This window comes from Prionailurus viverrinus, chromosome D2 (genome assembly GCF_022837055.1).
Source record: "Prionailurus viverrinus isolate Anna chromosome D2, UM_Priviv_1.0, whole genome shotgun sequence".
Lineage (NCBI taxonomy): Eukaryota > Metazoa > Chordata > Mammalia > Carnivora > Felidae > Prionailurus > Prionailurus viverrinus.
In genome coordinates this window covers 82,144,565-82,160,178 of record NC_062571.1, presented here as the reverse complement: position 1 = coordinate 82,160,178, position 15,614 = coordinate 82,144,565, and the positions used below count along the sequence as shown (strand labels likewise).

At 49.9% G+C, this 15,614-nt stretch overlaps 1 protein-coding gene across 2 annotated transcripts in view; it reads left to right on the top strand.

The window, feature by feature from the left end:
• ADAM12 (ADAM metallopeptidase domain 12) overlaps nucleotides 1-15,614 on the top strand; it is a 350,145-nt gene that overhangs the window by 268,302 nt on the left and 66,229 nt on the right. For both annotated transcript variants that reach the window (XM_047824703.1, XM_047824704.1), the window contains one exon: nucleotides 866-1,014. In XM_047824703.1, coding sequence (XP_047680659.1) covers nucleotides 866-1,014 — 149 coding nt within the window. The remainder of the gene's footprint in view (nucleotides 1-865; nucleotides 1,015-15,614) is intronic.

The window sequence follows — 15,614 nt, the reverse complement described above, 5'->3', positions numbered from 1 at the left end:
ACGGGAACCCTCTTGCACTGTTGGTGGGAATGCAAATTGGTGCAGCCGCTCTGGAAAGCAGTGTGGAGGTTCCTCAGAAAATTAAAAATAGACCTACCCTATGACCCAGCAATAGCACTGCTAGGAATTTATCCAAGGGATACAGGAGCACTGATGCATAGGGCCACTTGTACCCCAATGTTCATAGCAGCACTCTCAACAATAGCCAAATTATGGAAAGAGCCTAAATGTCCATCAACTGATGAATGGATAAAGAAATTGTGGTTTATATACACAATGGAATATTACATGGCAATGAGAAAAAATGAAATATGGCCTTTTGTAGCAACGTGGATGGAACTGGAGAGTGTGATGCTAAGTGAAATAAGCCATACAGAGAAAGACAGATACCATATGGTCTCACTCTTATGTGGATCCTGAGAAACTTAACAGGAACCCATGGGGGAGGGGAAGGAAAAAAAAAAAAAAAAAGAGGTTAGAAAGGGAGAGAGCCAAAGCATAAGAGACTGTTAAAAACTGAGAACAAACTGAGGGTTGATGGGGGGTGGGAGGGAGGAGAGGGTGGGTGATGGGTATTGAGGAGGGCACCTTTTGGGATGAGCACTGGGTGTTGTATGGAAACCAATTTGTCAATAAATTTCAGAAAAAAATAAAAAATAAAAAAAAAATAAAATAGGTCAGATTGTTTTTTAAGTTTGAACTAAATAATGGGGCTCTATATTTGTTCCTTTTAGGGGATTGGATTCAGTCAAGTGTTGACATAATTCAGTCAAGTGGTCAATGGCAGGGGAGAGAAGTAGACAGGGGCTGGGGAAAAGGCCAAGGAGATGTGAACTATACATTGTGTTCTTGTGTTTGCTTTGAGGACCATTCAGACAGCCCCCTTGGCGCAGCTGTGACCCTGGCACATGAGCTGGGCCACAATTTCGGGATGAACCATGACACTCTGGAAAGAGGCTGTGGCTGCAGTGTGGCTGCTGACAAAGGAGGCTGTATCATGAACCCTTCGACCGGGCAAGTACCGACATTTCTCTACTTGTAGAGCTGGGCCTGACGTGGAAGTGCATATTGGGAAACTGCTGAGCGAAAATCTCCCTGGTTTCCTGGCAAGAGCACCCATGGAAACTTCCAGAAAGAAGTCCCTTCCTAAGTAGCAAGAGTGAACTGCACTCCTCTGAGAAGGTCATAGGCAACCAGATGGCAATGCCACATGGCATAAGGATAGACTTCTCTGAGAAGTGGCGGGGGTGGGGGAGGGGTAGACACTGTCTTTGTTTAGAAATTGAGACATTATCCTACAATCTGAGCACATGTTTTCTATTTGAGCCCACAGCTCCAGTGCCCCGGCCATCCTAGGGCCTGGGAACTCGCTGGGCAAAGGGGTCGAGGTTAGATGGTCACATGTCCTTCAGAACGTGCTAGTTGGGGAGTGTTTCTTCCCTCAGGGTTGGCCCAATGACGTCTCTGAAATACATCGATAGCACGGGGGCGGGGAGGGGAGGCCTGGCGTGAGGGGGGGACACCTGCCAGAGGCATAAAGGCCCCAGGAGAGGGATGGATTGTTACAAAATGCAGTTATGCTTTGGCAAGCAGCAGCTTTGGGGGCTCCTCAGCTGGCTCCTAGGGCATCACATTCCCCCCCGAAACAAAGACTGGGCGGCGCTGCACATCGTCCCTGCGTGAGAAGTATTCGTGAGGCATCTCCTTGTCACCTTATTAGCAAGTTACTGCTTCTCTTCACCGCCATTAGCACGGAGCCTTCGGGGATGCATGCTTTTTGCCTCTGGTTCTGTCTTCAGCATGATTCAAGGGAGTCACCAAGACCTTGTAGAGGAACTTGCTCGGAGTCTGTGATAACAGAAGCCAAGAACCTGAGCCCAAAGTGCTAGTACCTTAGGCCAACAGCAACAGGAAATGAAATATTGCAAAACCCTAGATACTAACAAGGGAGCTCCCCAAGAGGGACACAGGCTTCTCTGAGAAAGTGTGTAGGACTCTTGTCATGTAAACAGTCCAGGCAGAGGCAAGATAACTATCTGCTGGGCATTTGGGGCAAAGAATTCCTTCTTAGGATGTGAGGTTGGGCCAGGGGCCTGTAGGAATCTCCTTTTTCCCGTGGAATACTGGCCAGACAGACCCCAGCATTGCTGGCCAGCTTGCTGCGTGAATCTCAGACAAGGAAGCTGGTAGGAAATTAACATACAGGCCTTCTCATTCCTGATGAACTCCAAGTGGCTACAGAACATTCTCTGTTTCCTTAATTTCCCTGATGATCAAATAGGCACCAAACATTAGCCTCTATTCCCCCCACAAGTGGTTTCCAGTGACTAATATTGTGTATGTTTTACAACTCTTGATAAACTTGGCAGACGGAAGAGAGGAAAATCTAGACTGGGAACCCTGGACTGAGATTGAAGAGACCGAGTAGCCCCTGTTCTGATACCAATTGTTCTGGGTAATACAGGCAAATGGGTAACCCCTCTGTCTTCCCATTCTTCATCAGGAAAATGAGTGAGCTAGTCTTTTTCCTTCCTTCCTTCCTTCCTTCCATCCATCCATCCATCCATCCATATTCATCCATCTCTCCATCTTTTCATCATCTCATCCATACCTCCACCCATCCTTCCACTTACTTGTTCACATAGTCAACAAATATTTTTGACCCCTGGGCCTATTGTCCTGGGGAACACACAGAGGAGGGAAACCCTACAGCTCTAAAAATTATATGATTCCGGAGGCACAAACAGCAAGACCTACTTTCGGATACTCCCTATAATTTTGTGTAAACCCCTTCAACTGAGAAAGTCTTCATGGCGGTGTTTAAGGATAGGAGCCAAATGACCCTGGAGATACTCGAAATTCATAGGTAGAAATGCTATTGTTAAGAGCTCAGCAAATCATTTCAAAGGGTTTTTCCCCCCTTACGAGGGGTTTGCTAATAGCCTTTACTTGATTTATATCTTATTAGCAATTTCTCAGTTTTCTCTTTTGCTGAGCTTGTGCTTTTGCGTAAATCTCTTCTATTTGGTTCTCATTTATGATCCCACATTCCTGTCCAGAGAGTGGTGTTTTTAATTTTCTCAGATGGAAAGAAACTTCCTAAAGCAAGTGGGTGAATTAATCACAAAAGTCCACGGTGAGGGGGAGGTCAAGCCGCCCAGGCAACCCTCAGCCATCCATCACCCATCGGAGACCTTCCAGGCTGCTTTTAATCTGCAGTATTATCTCAAAGTGGTCATTCTCTTACCTCACAGGGGCCCCTCGAGAGCAGCAGAGTGGATTAAATGAGATCACGTGTCTTTGTAAATTGTAAATCACTCCACAAATACACGGTGGTAGTACTGCTATTATTGTTTAGCTCACAGGGGTGTTGGAACCATCGAGACGTTGAGGGCCTCTTCCAGAAGCCCTGTGCTCAGCTGCTGGAAAGCACTTTTGTTCCCACTAAAGGTCCCTCAGCAACTCGCCCACGGTTTCTCTGTGAATGGCTCGTTGTCAACCGGCCCACGTCCAAACACCAGCCCTCCTCCTGACTTCCTCTGCACCACTGATTCAGGCACCGGCAGCAAACGTTAAAAAATGTTATTTGAGTCGTAGCCTCGAAGGTGAGCCTCGAACACAGACGAATCGGTGACTGCTTTAATGATACTCAGGTCTTCCCGGATCACAAAGAACCAAGTATCGCGGATGGTTTCGAGGGGGAAAAGCACAACCCTTGATGTACCGTGTTTATTCCTTATCGAGGCATTCCAGAATCCCAGCTCCGAAACATTCGCCGCCTGCCGTCATTGACAAATGGGACCCAAAGCCCTGGGAAAACTACGCTGGCATGCCGTCCTGCCACAACGGGGTGTTACGACTTGGGTCACATCTTACAGGCTAGTTGGAGGGGGGGTTCCGTACAGGTTGTACCATTAATTACTGCAAGGCCGGCCGTGTGTGCGAGCATGTGTTTTATGTCTGTGGATAGTTAACGTGAAGACCTGACTTGGAAATTACTCTTTGGCAAAAGCAGTCTCTGGGGATTCGTGTGGGAGTTTAAACTCAATTGAGTCCATCCATTAATGAGCTCCGTGGAGCATTTGGTCTGAAAGGGTTTGAGGACAAAGCATGCCACATTTATGGGAGGAAGAAAAATGTGAAGAGTTTGAACACTTTTGGAAAAGATTACTTAGCGTCGTTGTAAACGTCACTTCCCAGAGTGGACCAAAAAAAAAAAAAAAAAAACCAAAGCAGTATTGGCATTCAAAACCTACTCTCAGAGCTTCCTTTATTTTTTGCAGGAAGTTTTCTGTTAAAAAGAGTTGGAGTCAGAGAGCCTCTCATGGCGGGAAGGTAGCTGAGTCTGAGGCTCATACCGACCCAGCTCCTGCGGGATATCACACGCCCTGATGCTCAGATGTCAGGGTGACAACCGTGAACGGGACAGACCCCCCTTCTTGCCTCCTGGAGCTTGCACTCTCTTGGGGAAGACAGACTTGAAAAACAATAAATTAAAAATCACAAGTTAAAAGGAGTGCTTTGAAGGACACACAGGAAGAGGGTGGAAAGGAAACGCGTGGGCTAGGGGCCCCCCCTTTTGGTAGGGGGCTTGGGGCAAAGCTCTCTTGGCGGTGACAGTTAAGCAAAAAGCAAAAGGAAGAGAGGGATGGAGAGTCCCCAGAGAGGGGGGAGGTCGTGCAGTTGGGTGGAGGGGACCAGAGACCAGGGGCTCGTGGGGCTGGATCCGGATGGGGGTGGGGCCTGGGGGCCTGGGGGGCTGGTGCCTGCTGGAGACGAAGGGGGTGGGGGGCGGCCGAGCGAGCAAAGCCCAGTCCACCAGACAGGGACGTGGTTTTGTCTCCAGGGCAGTGAGAAGACGTTGGAGGGTTTTAGGCAAAGCTAAACTATGACCTGACTTCCCTTTTAAGATTTCTTCGCTTCTTTTTTTAAGGTTATTTATTTATTTTGAGAGAGAGCGCACAGGGGGAGGGCAGAGGGAGTGGGAAAGAGAGAATCCCAAGCAGGCTCTGCGCTGTCAGCACGGAGCCTGACGTGGGGCTCGATCCCGCGAACCGGGAGCTCATGAACCAAAATGAAATCAAGAGTCAGACGCTCAGCTGACTGAGATACCCAGGCAGCCCGAGATTTCTTCACTTTTAAGATCACTAGCATTCAAGCTATTATGGCTTGCCAAATTAAGCGGTTTGTGTCTATTTTTATAAAGGCAGGACATGCTTCTTGGAGAACCTAAGTGAGCGCGACAGGGTGTAAAGTCTGGTGTATTTTGCTGTAGTTAATAGGCATGAGGGATTCAATGAGAAGCGTCTTACATCAGCACCCCAGGCTGCGCGCCCCACACTCTCGCCTCCCAGCTTTGCATACGTGATGTACACAATGCTGTTCTCTCTAGGATGTCGCTTTGCTTTCCTCACACCAAGCATCCTTTGAGGACTCAACTTCAAAGAGCCACAGAAGGGCCCTTTCGCACTCCGTGGGTGGGTATCCAAAAGGAATTACTGCAGAGTTGTCATGCCGATGCTAAGGGTGAGGTTTGGGGCTCTTTGGGTTTTGTTTAATCCAGACTGGCAAATGGCTCCGAAGCAAAGGATATGCTCCCCGGCTGCCAGCAGAGAGTGGAGAGCCGCAGGGTGTGCACCCAGGAGACTGCAGGCTAAGAAACTCAAATGAGCATGACCCCTTGCTCTCCAGCGGTGTAAACGATTTGCATTAAGCTGAGGTTGGACGTTCGGGAATAACGTCCACAACTGGATCAGATAACCGTGTTTAAGCACAAAGCCCTGCCGTTCTGTGTCCTCAAAAGTTTGTATAATTGGCTCCTTCGATTCCATTTAATTCACTTCAGTAAGCGTTCGTCGCATACCTGCTTGCTATACAGCTGTCTGGACGTGTAGCACATCTGGATGGCCTCCACCCAGGTTCGGCCTCCCCCCGTGACTCTGACTCAGGACAAGCCCGCTGCCAGGAAATGGGGTGAGGCAACCAAGCATGGCGAAACCACTCATTTACTCAACTAGGATTTACTGTGCCCCTGTGTGCCTGCCAGGTCCTAGGGAGCAGAGTAGGGGCACAGACCCAGAAGGAACCTTGACTTCTAAGAACTCGTGACAGGCAAGTAGACTGCTGATTACATAACAGAACCTCAGGACTCTGACGGGGGACGTTTTTGGTGCCGTAAGGCTCACCGCAGAGGTGCCTGATCTGATCTATTTATAAGGTCCTGGGTTTCGTGGCACCTCTTCTAGAAGCATATGCCTGTACAAAATAAGGAGGCATGTCTAAACATAACTATAAGACCATTTCACACTTTCAGAAAACCACCACCAACAACACTAATTCATTGTGAACTGGGAGCAGAAGTTGGAAGGGACTGGGGCGCCTGGGTGGCTCAGTCGGTTGAGCATCCGACTTTGGCTCAGGTCATGATCTCGCAGTTCATGAATTCAAGCCCCACGTCAGGCTCTGTGCTGACAGCTCAGAGCCTGGAGCCTGCTTCAGATTCTGTGTCTCCCTCTCTCCCATGCTCATGCTCACTTGCTCTCTCTCTCTCTCTCTCTCTCTCTGTCTCTCTGTCTCTGTCTCTCTCAAAAATAAATAAACATTCTTTTAAAAAAAGTTGGAAGGGATGGTGGGCAGGGAACACATTCTGGGATACAATCCAGTCTGAACCCTAAAGAACCAAATGAGGTCAGGAGGACTCCCCCCGGGGATTTCTAGCTCACATTGCTGGGAAACTGGATTTCTGTTTGAGGAGACTTCTCTCTGAAAATGTGTTTCAAGGAAGTAAAATGAACTGCTCAGTGAAAGATTCCTCAGAATTGGGGATGTGGTGGGAACTGATAGAAATTGGATGTATTTGGGAAGTCTCTACTCTGTATAGAAGTTGCTTTCTTGAAGAATAGTGCAGGATCTGTGTAATTAAAACTCACCCCCGCCCCCGAAACCTGAGGAACTGAGATCATGAAACACATTTATCAGAAGGGGATTTTGTAAGAAGGGGATTGTGGGAAATCATTTCCCCATATTATGTCTTCGTTTAAAGGTGATTATTGTTTCCTCAATGAAAATTTGGGAAAGGCTTCACGTCATTCTTCAAAGTATAGGGGGATACATGGACATTTTTATTCAAGGAGAGGACAAAGGGGGAACAGCGACAAAATGAAGAACTCTAGTAACATTAAAACACTACTGCCCAGAACCAGTTTAATTACCCAGCCAGAGTAATTTAGTTGGCTGCATCCCGACATTATCATAAGAGGGAAATGAACTGGCAGGAGAGATTCTCAAAAAGAGTTCAAGAGGGCCCATCACTATGGAGAACGTTCTCGTTCCTCTCTGTGTAATTGGGTGTCGCTCACTGTAAAATACAGACGTTTGTCTGCAATTCATGCCTAGTTGGAATACTCAGAGTCCCTGCCCAAGAGCCCAGTAGAATCACCCTCCTCTCTTAAGCTGGGCACAAAACAGAGAGGTCAAGCTGGGGAGATGGGTCAGCATGGCCACTGCTCCTTAAATATCCCATTCGGGGGAAATGCACATGGGAGAACTTGACTTTGACCCTCAAGGATTGGATTCCACCGTCCTCGTTCATCAGTCACCTGGGTGTCATTTGTCGAGTATTGCACATTTTAAAGGATAAGAAAGCTGAGGCTCAGAGAGTTAAATGTACTGCCTACATTTTCAAAACAACCCAACTGGAAGCCCTAGGACAGAAGGCTGAGTCCCCAGGTCCCAAGCCCCTGCCTTTCCACTTTCCTGTTACTTACCTCAAATCAAAATGCCACTGCTTTGCAGCAGCTAAGCCTCAGGAAGAGGAGAAGGGCGTCTATCCTGAGGTGGTGGTCAGAGAAGAGTGCTGGGCTTCCTTCCAGCTGCAGGCTTCGAGGGAGCTCCGCGCAGCTGGGCTCCACGCATCGAGGCTGAGGACAAGTGCGGGAGCTGTGCAGTTCAGTCCTACCGGTGTGTTTGCCGCATGGACGTGGCCACAGTCGTGTTTGGGTTTCGTCTGTGGCCTGAAGCCTTCTCAGTAGAGAGCAGTGTCCCTGCACGACTTCTGGGAGGCAGGAAAACCACCCCAGTTTTAAACCGTTTAGTTCTACAAACTTCCTTCAACTTATATTACAACAGCAGAGAATTATTTCCTGTCATTGCTCGTTAATCCAGCATTTTATTTGTGGTAGAACATGTGCGAAAACATTACAGCTGAAATTCTGCCAGTGCTTCCCTCCCCCCTCCCACACACCACACACACACACACACACACACACACGCACACGTGGCTTCCTCCTCTGCCCCGGGCGTATGGCACGGAGGCCACGACATGAGGTCAAGGGTAAATTTTGGGCCTCTCTGCCACCCAGCAATATCCAGCAGGACCCACTTCAAGCTCCACCAGGTCAGAAATTTTGTTTTGTTCTTGCTAAATCCTCATCCCCAGCACCTAAAACAGTGCCTGGCACATAGTGAAGTGCAGTAAATACTTCTTGAATCAAAGCATGGATGGATAGAAGAATGGGTCAGTAGATAAATGGATAATGGTGAGTGGAATGATAGATGGGTGTGTGGGTGGATGGATGGGAAGGAAGGAAGGAAGGAAGGAAGGAAGGAAGGAAGGAAGGAAGGAAGAAAGGAAGGTGGGTGGACTGATGGATGGATGGGATGATGGAAGGAAGGAAGGGAGGGGAAGAGGGATGGGAAGGAAGGAAAGAAGGAAGGAAGGAAGAATGGTGGGTGGACAGATAGATGGGTGGAATGATAGAAGGGAGGGAGGGAAAGGAGGATGGGAAGGAAGGAAGGAAAAAAGAGAGGGAGGGAAGGAAGGGAGAACAGTGGGTGGACTGACGGATGGATGGATGGATGATATGATGGAAGGAAGGGAGGGAGGGGAAGAAGGCTGGGAAGGAAGGAAGGAAGGAAGGAAGGAAGGAAGGAAGGACTGGTGGATGGATGGATGGATGGATGGATGGATGGATGGATGGAATGATGGAAGGAAGGGAGGGAGGGGAAGAAGGCTGGGAAGGAAGGAAGGAAGGAAGGAAGGAAGGAAGGAAGGAAGGAAGAATGGGTGGACTGATGGATGGATGGATGGATGGATGGATGGATGGAATGATGGAAGGAAGGGAGGGAGGGGAAGAAGGATGGGAAGGAAGGAAGGAAAGAAGGGAAGGAGGGAGGGAGGGAAGGGAGAACGGCAGGTGGACTGACGGATGGATGGATGAATAGTGGTTGCAGCACAATCAGATGTATGCAGAGTGAGGCCATCTTTCCACCTTCCGTGTAACGGCTAAACCTCCGGGGTGAAGGCTGAGCCTGTGGTCTCTTACACTAACCAGCCTTCGCAGCACTGCCGTTTTCATTTGTTGTATATCCCACATCATTCTACAGTGGATTTATAATAGGTTCAAGAATAGATATGATATAATCAGTAGAAAAGCAAAAACAAAATGAAAAAGAAAAAGAAAATTGAAAAGAATGAGAGCTGAGAACCCCCAGGGAAATGGGTGGCAAATCGGTGGCTGGGTCCATTGCTTTTCTCGTACATGCTCCATGGAGATCAGAGTGACCAGAGCAATTTGCTTTCAAACAGTGGGGTCCTTTCTGAAGCGTCTCCCCTGAAAGCCTTTGCTTAATTTAGCAGAAGTGAGAAGAGACGGGACAAAAATATAAAATCTACAAGTAGTGGTAAGGGACGCCTTCCACGATAAGGTGGCTCAGTCAGTTAAGAGTCCAACTCTTGGTTTCGGCTCAGGTCATGATGTCACAGTTCATGAGTTCGAGCCCCACGTTCAGCCCTGCGCTGACTGTGCAGAGCCTGCTTGGGGTCCTCCCTCTCTCTCTCTCTCTGCCCCTCTCCGTGGCTTGTTATCTCTCTCTCTCTCTCAAAATATGAATGAATGAATGATGAATGAATGGAAGTAGTAGTGAGAGTAATGCCTTGTAGACTTTATGGGCCACTCTCCAGTCTGCAGAGAACTTTCATATCTCCTTCTCATTTGATTGTGCCTGAGAGGAAAGGGCAAATACAATCGCCTGCATTTTACAGATGAAAAAAACTGAAGTTTGAGGAGCCTAGTGGCCCCATAGCGGGTCAGGACCGGACTCTAGATGTCAGCCCACAGCTTCCGGTTCTTGGCCCCTTCCTTCACACCTCCCCAGGTGTCTCTGAGCGGAGGGGACTTTGGTTCCCAATCGGGGGGGAGGGGGGGGGCATCCACGGGCCAGTCCTTCACCCCTCTTGAGTTCTGGCTTGCCCTGATGGCGACTCCCGTGTCAAGGAGCCCAGCGAGGCGAGACCAGGGCTCGTACAAACTTCAGTCCTGGTTGGGTGGCTCGGAGGTGGCTGGCCGTGACCACCTTCCTCTATCACATTTGATGAAACGTGTCTTCCCTGTTACAGACTCAGAGTCAGCAGAAGCAACTGGCATCATCTTCGCAGGTCTGTCTGCTAGGGTCGGGGGAAAGAACAGAGTTATCTTGGACGCGCACCCTGTCCCTCATTGACCTCTGGATCTGTCTGCCTCTGCCAGAGCCTGGTCCCTGGCGAGCCCCACGCAGAGCCAGAGGCCTTTTCTCATAAGGAAGCTGAGAAGCTCCACCAAGACCCGGCCCCTGATGGGCCGGGGCCCCCCGCCCTCGCTCCCCGGGGCCCTCCAGGACTGGGTTCAGGAGGAAACAGCTGCCTGCGCACAGGAGCGAAAGGTCTCGTCTCTGGTAAGGTCCAGAGACCTCCCGCGCACCCCTCAACTGACCAGAGCTCAGCGGGCATCTTTCTTTATTGAGAATTCGGGGAAATTACATTTGGGCTTTAATTGGTTTCCAGGGAGGAGGGACAGAGGTCAAAGTTCACATGTAGCAACATGAATTATAATGGGCCGCAGATGGCGTCCTTCTGAATCCCAGGTGTTTGCTATTAACGCTGGAACTGCCCTACTAAGGACGGTTTTGATCAAGTTGGGCCTGGCCTGGCGCTTTCCTTTGCCTTCTGCAGCCCATCTGGGGGGCCCGCTGGGTCAGCGCTGGGGCCCAAGGCCGGGTCGCCTTCCGTTCCCGGAGTTGACGGGAGGAACTCCTTTCGGTCGCCCCGGGTCCTGCTAAGCTGCGCGAGCCAGTGCTCCTGGTGTCACGCCCCGTGCACGCGCGGGTGGGCAGAATGCAGACTCGGGCTTCCTTCGGTCCCCCCCACCGCCCGACCGCCCCGAGGAGTCTTCCGCCCTCAGCTTGTTGGGGGCCCAACAGGCTCACAACCTCCCCCAGGTGGGTGCCTTCTGGCCCTCGCTTGACCTCAGGTGCTGGATAAATCCCCAGACCTGGCCTTTGTTTCCCGTCTCACCGGAGATGTTCGGGGAGGGGCCGGGAGGGTCTCCTTGGAGTAACGTGCGTGCCGTGTGGCCGGGTTGGCTTCTGCCTCCACCTGACTCCAGCCACCCGTCCTTGACTCGGGTCAAGCCTGAGACTGCCCTGCGGCCCTTCCCCAGGGGGTGCCTCCCGGAAGCCGCTTCTCAAGGCCTCGTGACTGTCGTGGAGGCACCGTGGTTGCACTGAACGTGGGACTTCAGGTCAGAGAGCAGTGTTTCCACACGTGAAACGACTATGACGTGGTACCGAACCTCTCTGAGCCTCCGTTTCCTCATCTGCACAATAGAGATGATGTCCTCTGACCCACGGGGGGCGGGGGGGGGGGGCTGGGTGAGTGAGAGTGCCCACCGAGCGCCCGGCCCACAGCAGGGACTCACCCACCAGTGGTAACCGCTGTGAATAATTATGCTCATTATCGCCGACATGCAAGGCAAAATGGAGCCCAAGCCTCCGAAATGGGCCTCCTTGAGCTGTTCCTCCGTCCTGCCAGGCTGCTGGGGACCAGGCCGGTCCCAACAGCACCCCCTCCTCCCCACCCCTGAGTTCTGCGCGTGGTGATCGAAAGTTTTCATTCCTGGGCATAACTGTGGAAAACCTAAAGGTTTGTTTAAAGATGGCCCTAGGATTTGGGCTTTGAAACTTGACCGAGTAAAGTCCATCCCCAAGGTGACCTCGGGCATCCTCTCTCGCCGTAAATGGGCCTCATGCTCAAGGAGGTAAGAGAAGACGGCGATCGTGTGGGGTTTGTGCTCCTGGAGGGACTAGGAACACGGAACGTCAGCTCTGAACTGGGTGAATTTGAGGCGTTGTTGTTGGTTTTTGGGGTTTTTTTTATAATTTTTTTTAACGTTTATTTTTGAGACACAGAGAGCCAGAGCATGAACGGGGGAGGGTCAGAGAGAGAGAGAGAGAGAGAGAGAGAGAGGGAGACACAGAATCTGAAACAGGCTCCAGGTTCCTGGCTGTCAGCACAGAGCCCGACACGGGGCTCGAACTCACGAACCGTGAGATCATGACCTGAGCTGAAGTCGGAGGCCTAACCGACTGAGCCACCCAGGTGCCCCAAGGCGTTGTTTTTGAAAGAAGGTCATCGGGCTCGTTGTGGAATTCATGGGGAGAATGAGCCATTCGATCGCGTTCTCAGAGAACCGAGGCCAGGTCGGCTCTGTTTGGGGTCCTCTTCCACCCTGAGCTCGGGGCCTGGCCTCGGCTGTGGAGTCCAAGGTTGGACAGGTACGTAGAATGTGCTCACGGGATGTGCGCTTTGGGAGAGACTTGGAACAAGCTTCCAGGAACTGATCACAACCATGACCGCGTGGCAGGTAAGAGTCGTCCAGATGCCTTTTTTGTTTGTGTTAGTTGTTTTCGCTCCTAAGTTCTGGTTGAGCTACAGGAGGCCCCGCCCTTGCATTCCTGACGCGCATCTTTCTGCTCCTTTCACACCATGTATGTATCAAAATGAGGCCTTGTACTTAACTGCCTGATCCTCCCGGGCCTCCTGAATCGTTTTCCTCTCCAGCTTCCGTGTACTTGTGGTTTCACAGTTTAACGATTGCTACGTTCGGGCCCCAATCGATGATGAATTCTGCACCCTGTGGACAATGCTTCTAAGTCCTCGAACGTACGAGGCACTGACAGTCAGTAATTTCAAGGCACTAAGACACAGCTCTTAGAAAGAAATACACAGCTTGTTTCTGGGAATACCGGCAACGAGCATCCCACGATGCTTTGATGCTAACTCGCGACTTCCCCATTTTTGTTACAAGCTCACTGATCCTGACCCGTGGAGTGTGAGGCCGTTGTTGTCACCCCGATCTGTAGATGTGACCACTGAGGCTTAGTTTTAAATCTTGGCTTTAGTTTTGATAGACGGGGTGCTCAGATTCCAGCTTCCCCGTTCGATTCTTCTCCACCTGCTCTGTGCAACGCGCCCAGGTAAAGAGCTCACCCACCCCCCACCCCGCCGGCCTGGGGAATCTGTCACCTGCAAAGAGAAATCGGTGGGAAGCAGAAAGTCGACAACATATTTTCCAAAACCAGCTATGCCTTAATCATTTATCAGCTGTGGGAGAAGCGAGGCTCCTGTTTGTTGTTCGTTGGGGTTTTTTTCTTTTCCAATCGATTTAAACAGAGAAATCTGGATGGCTTCCCATCCATCCTGGTTTCCAGCGACGTTGGCTGTTTTCTGTCACACCGATATGTCCACTCCAAGGTGTTCTCAGCGGCTGCCCAGGCCATTTCCCCCTGCTTTTTCCCGGGTCACTTCAGTGTCGTTCCTGCAGGCAGCACCACAGACTGATGTCACCCCCAGAGTGCGGAGCTGGGAACCCGGCACACATTTATTAATGAGGCAACAGCATCTCAGGAAACCCGGTGCGTGGTGACTTGTGGTCCCCGTGAATCCAGCCTGGTTACACCTGCTTTCCCTGGCTGCCTCCTTTCCCACAAGAAAGGCCTTTGTCCCCAGATAATACCCAGAGAGCTTTTGCAAGGCAGATAACTCCCGACTTCTGTCAAGACTGATAAATTGGCTTAGTATGGTTCACCCCAAGAATATAGCACTGAATCTCACAATAGACTTCTGCAAGCAAAGAATTTTCTGACTACAGATTTGTCAACATAAAAGTAACCCCTAATAATGTTTTACTTGGCAGCTTTGTGACGGCTAAAATATTAAGCCGTGGCTGCATTTACCGTGAGAAGCGTTCCTCTTTGGAAAAGGGGGTTTTGTGTTTTGTTTTTTTCCAGCATCGCCCAGCTGTCCGTTTCATCCACGTTTTATTTCTGACCTTGCATTCTGCATGGTAAATTTGTCCCCAAGCGCCCTTGGTTGTTAAATATTAGAGGCAAAGGCGGAAATGTAATGGAAGAGGTCACGTCTGGGCAGGACCCATCACCCTGGTGTGGCATCTGCCCGTGAGCGGGAAGCAGCGATTTTTTTTCTGGGTCCTACATACAATCATTTGGAAGCGTGCTCGTGCGGAGGGGAGGTATCTTGCAGAAGGGCTTCTCGTCTCATTCTCCTGTTTTATTGCTTTGCCCCAGTCTATCATTGCTATATGTCAATTCAATTAGCTGCTGGCCTGGCATTTTTGGGATAATGTACAAGATGTATTAAAATGCATGTTGTGGTGAACTTCCTGAAAGCTATGGGAGAAACAGAGGCTTGTCTTTTAAAGCTACCGACCCTGGGCTGCAGAAGATCTTTGATGTCGTGGGCAACTGTATGGCCCAGTTAGTGTTCTTTCCATCAGTCTTCCGGGGAATACAGCCATAAAATGAGACGGAAACAGCATAGACCAAAGGAAGGCATACACTGGAGTTTGAAGCAAGAGGAAGGAACTGGCTTCAGGACGGAAACCTCACTTTTCACAACCAGAACCTTCCGTGGCACCTTAATTAGCATATAATATGACGAGTAGTTGGTCCTTCTGGGATAACACTGATAGGTACTTGAAAATTTATTCGTGATTTGAGTTTGGCTCTTAGAGACAGATAGGGCCACCAGGGTGGCTCAGTCGGTTAGGCATCCAACTCTTGATCTCAGCCTGGGTCCTGATCTCCAGGTCATGAGTTCAAGCCCTGCACTGGGCATGAAACCTACTTAAAAAAATAAAGGGGTGCCTGGTGGCTCAGTCAGTTAAGTTTCCGACTCTTGGTTTCGGCTGACATGGTGATCTCATGGTTTTGTGAGTTCCAGCCCCACGTCGGGCTCTGCACTGGCAGCTCGGAGCCTGCTTGGGATTCTCTCTCTCTCCCTTTCTCTCTCTGTCCCTCCCCCACTTGCACTGGCTCTGTCTCTCTCAAAATAAATAAGTAAACTTAATTTTTTTTTTAAAGACAGATACTCATGGAATTTTTAGCACATGCCTAACATCACGTTTTCAAAATGCTATACGTAGGGCTTTTCTTGGAAAATGGAACCACGGGGTAAAACAGAACCATTTCTCTTTTTTTAATGTCTTTTATTAGAGTACATACAAGAGTGGGGGAGGGGCAGAGGGAGAGAGAATCTCAAGCAGGCTCTGTGCTCAGCATGGAGCCTGATATGGGACCCGATCCCACAACCCTGGGATCATGACCTGAGCCGGAATCAAGAGTTGGATGCTCAACCAACTGAGCCACACGGGTGCCCCAAACAGAACTGTTTCTAATTTAAAACAGTGCATGACAGGTGACCAATGAGGCACCTAGATTGTGTTTCTTATTTTTCAACATGAGTAGGTGTGGGTTTGTCCCTATATTATCTTTACAACATC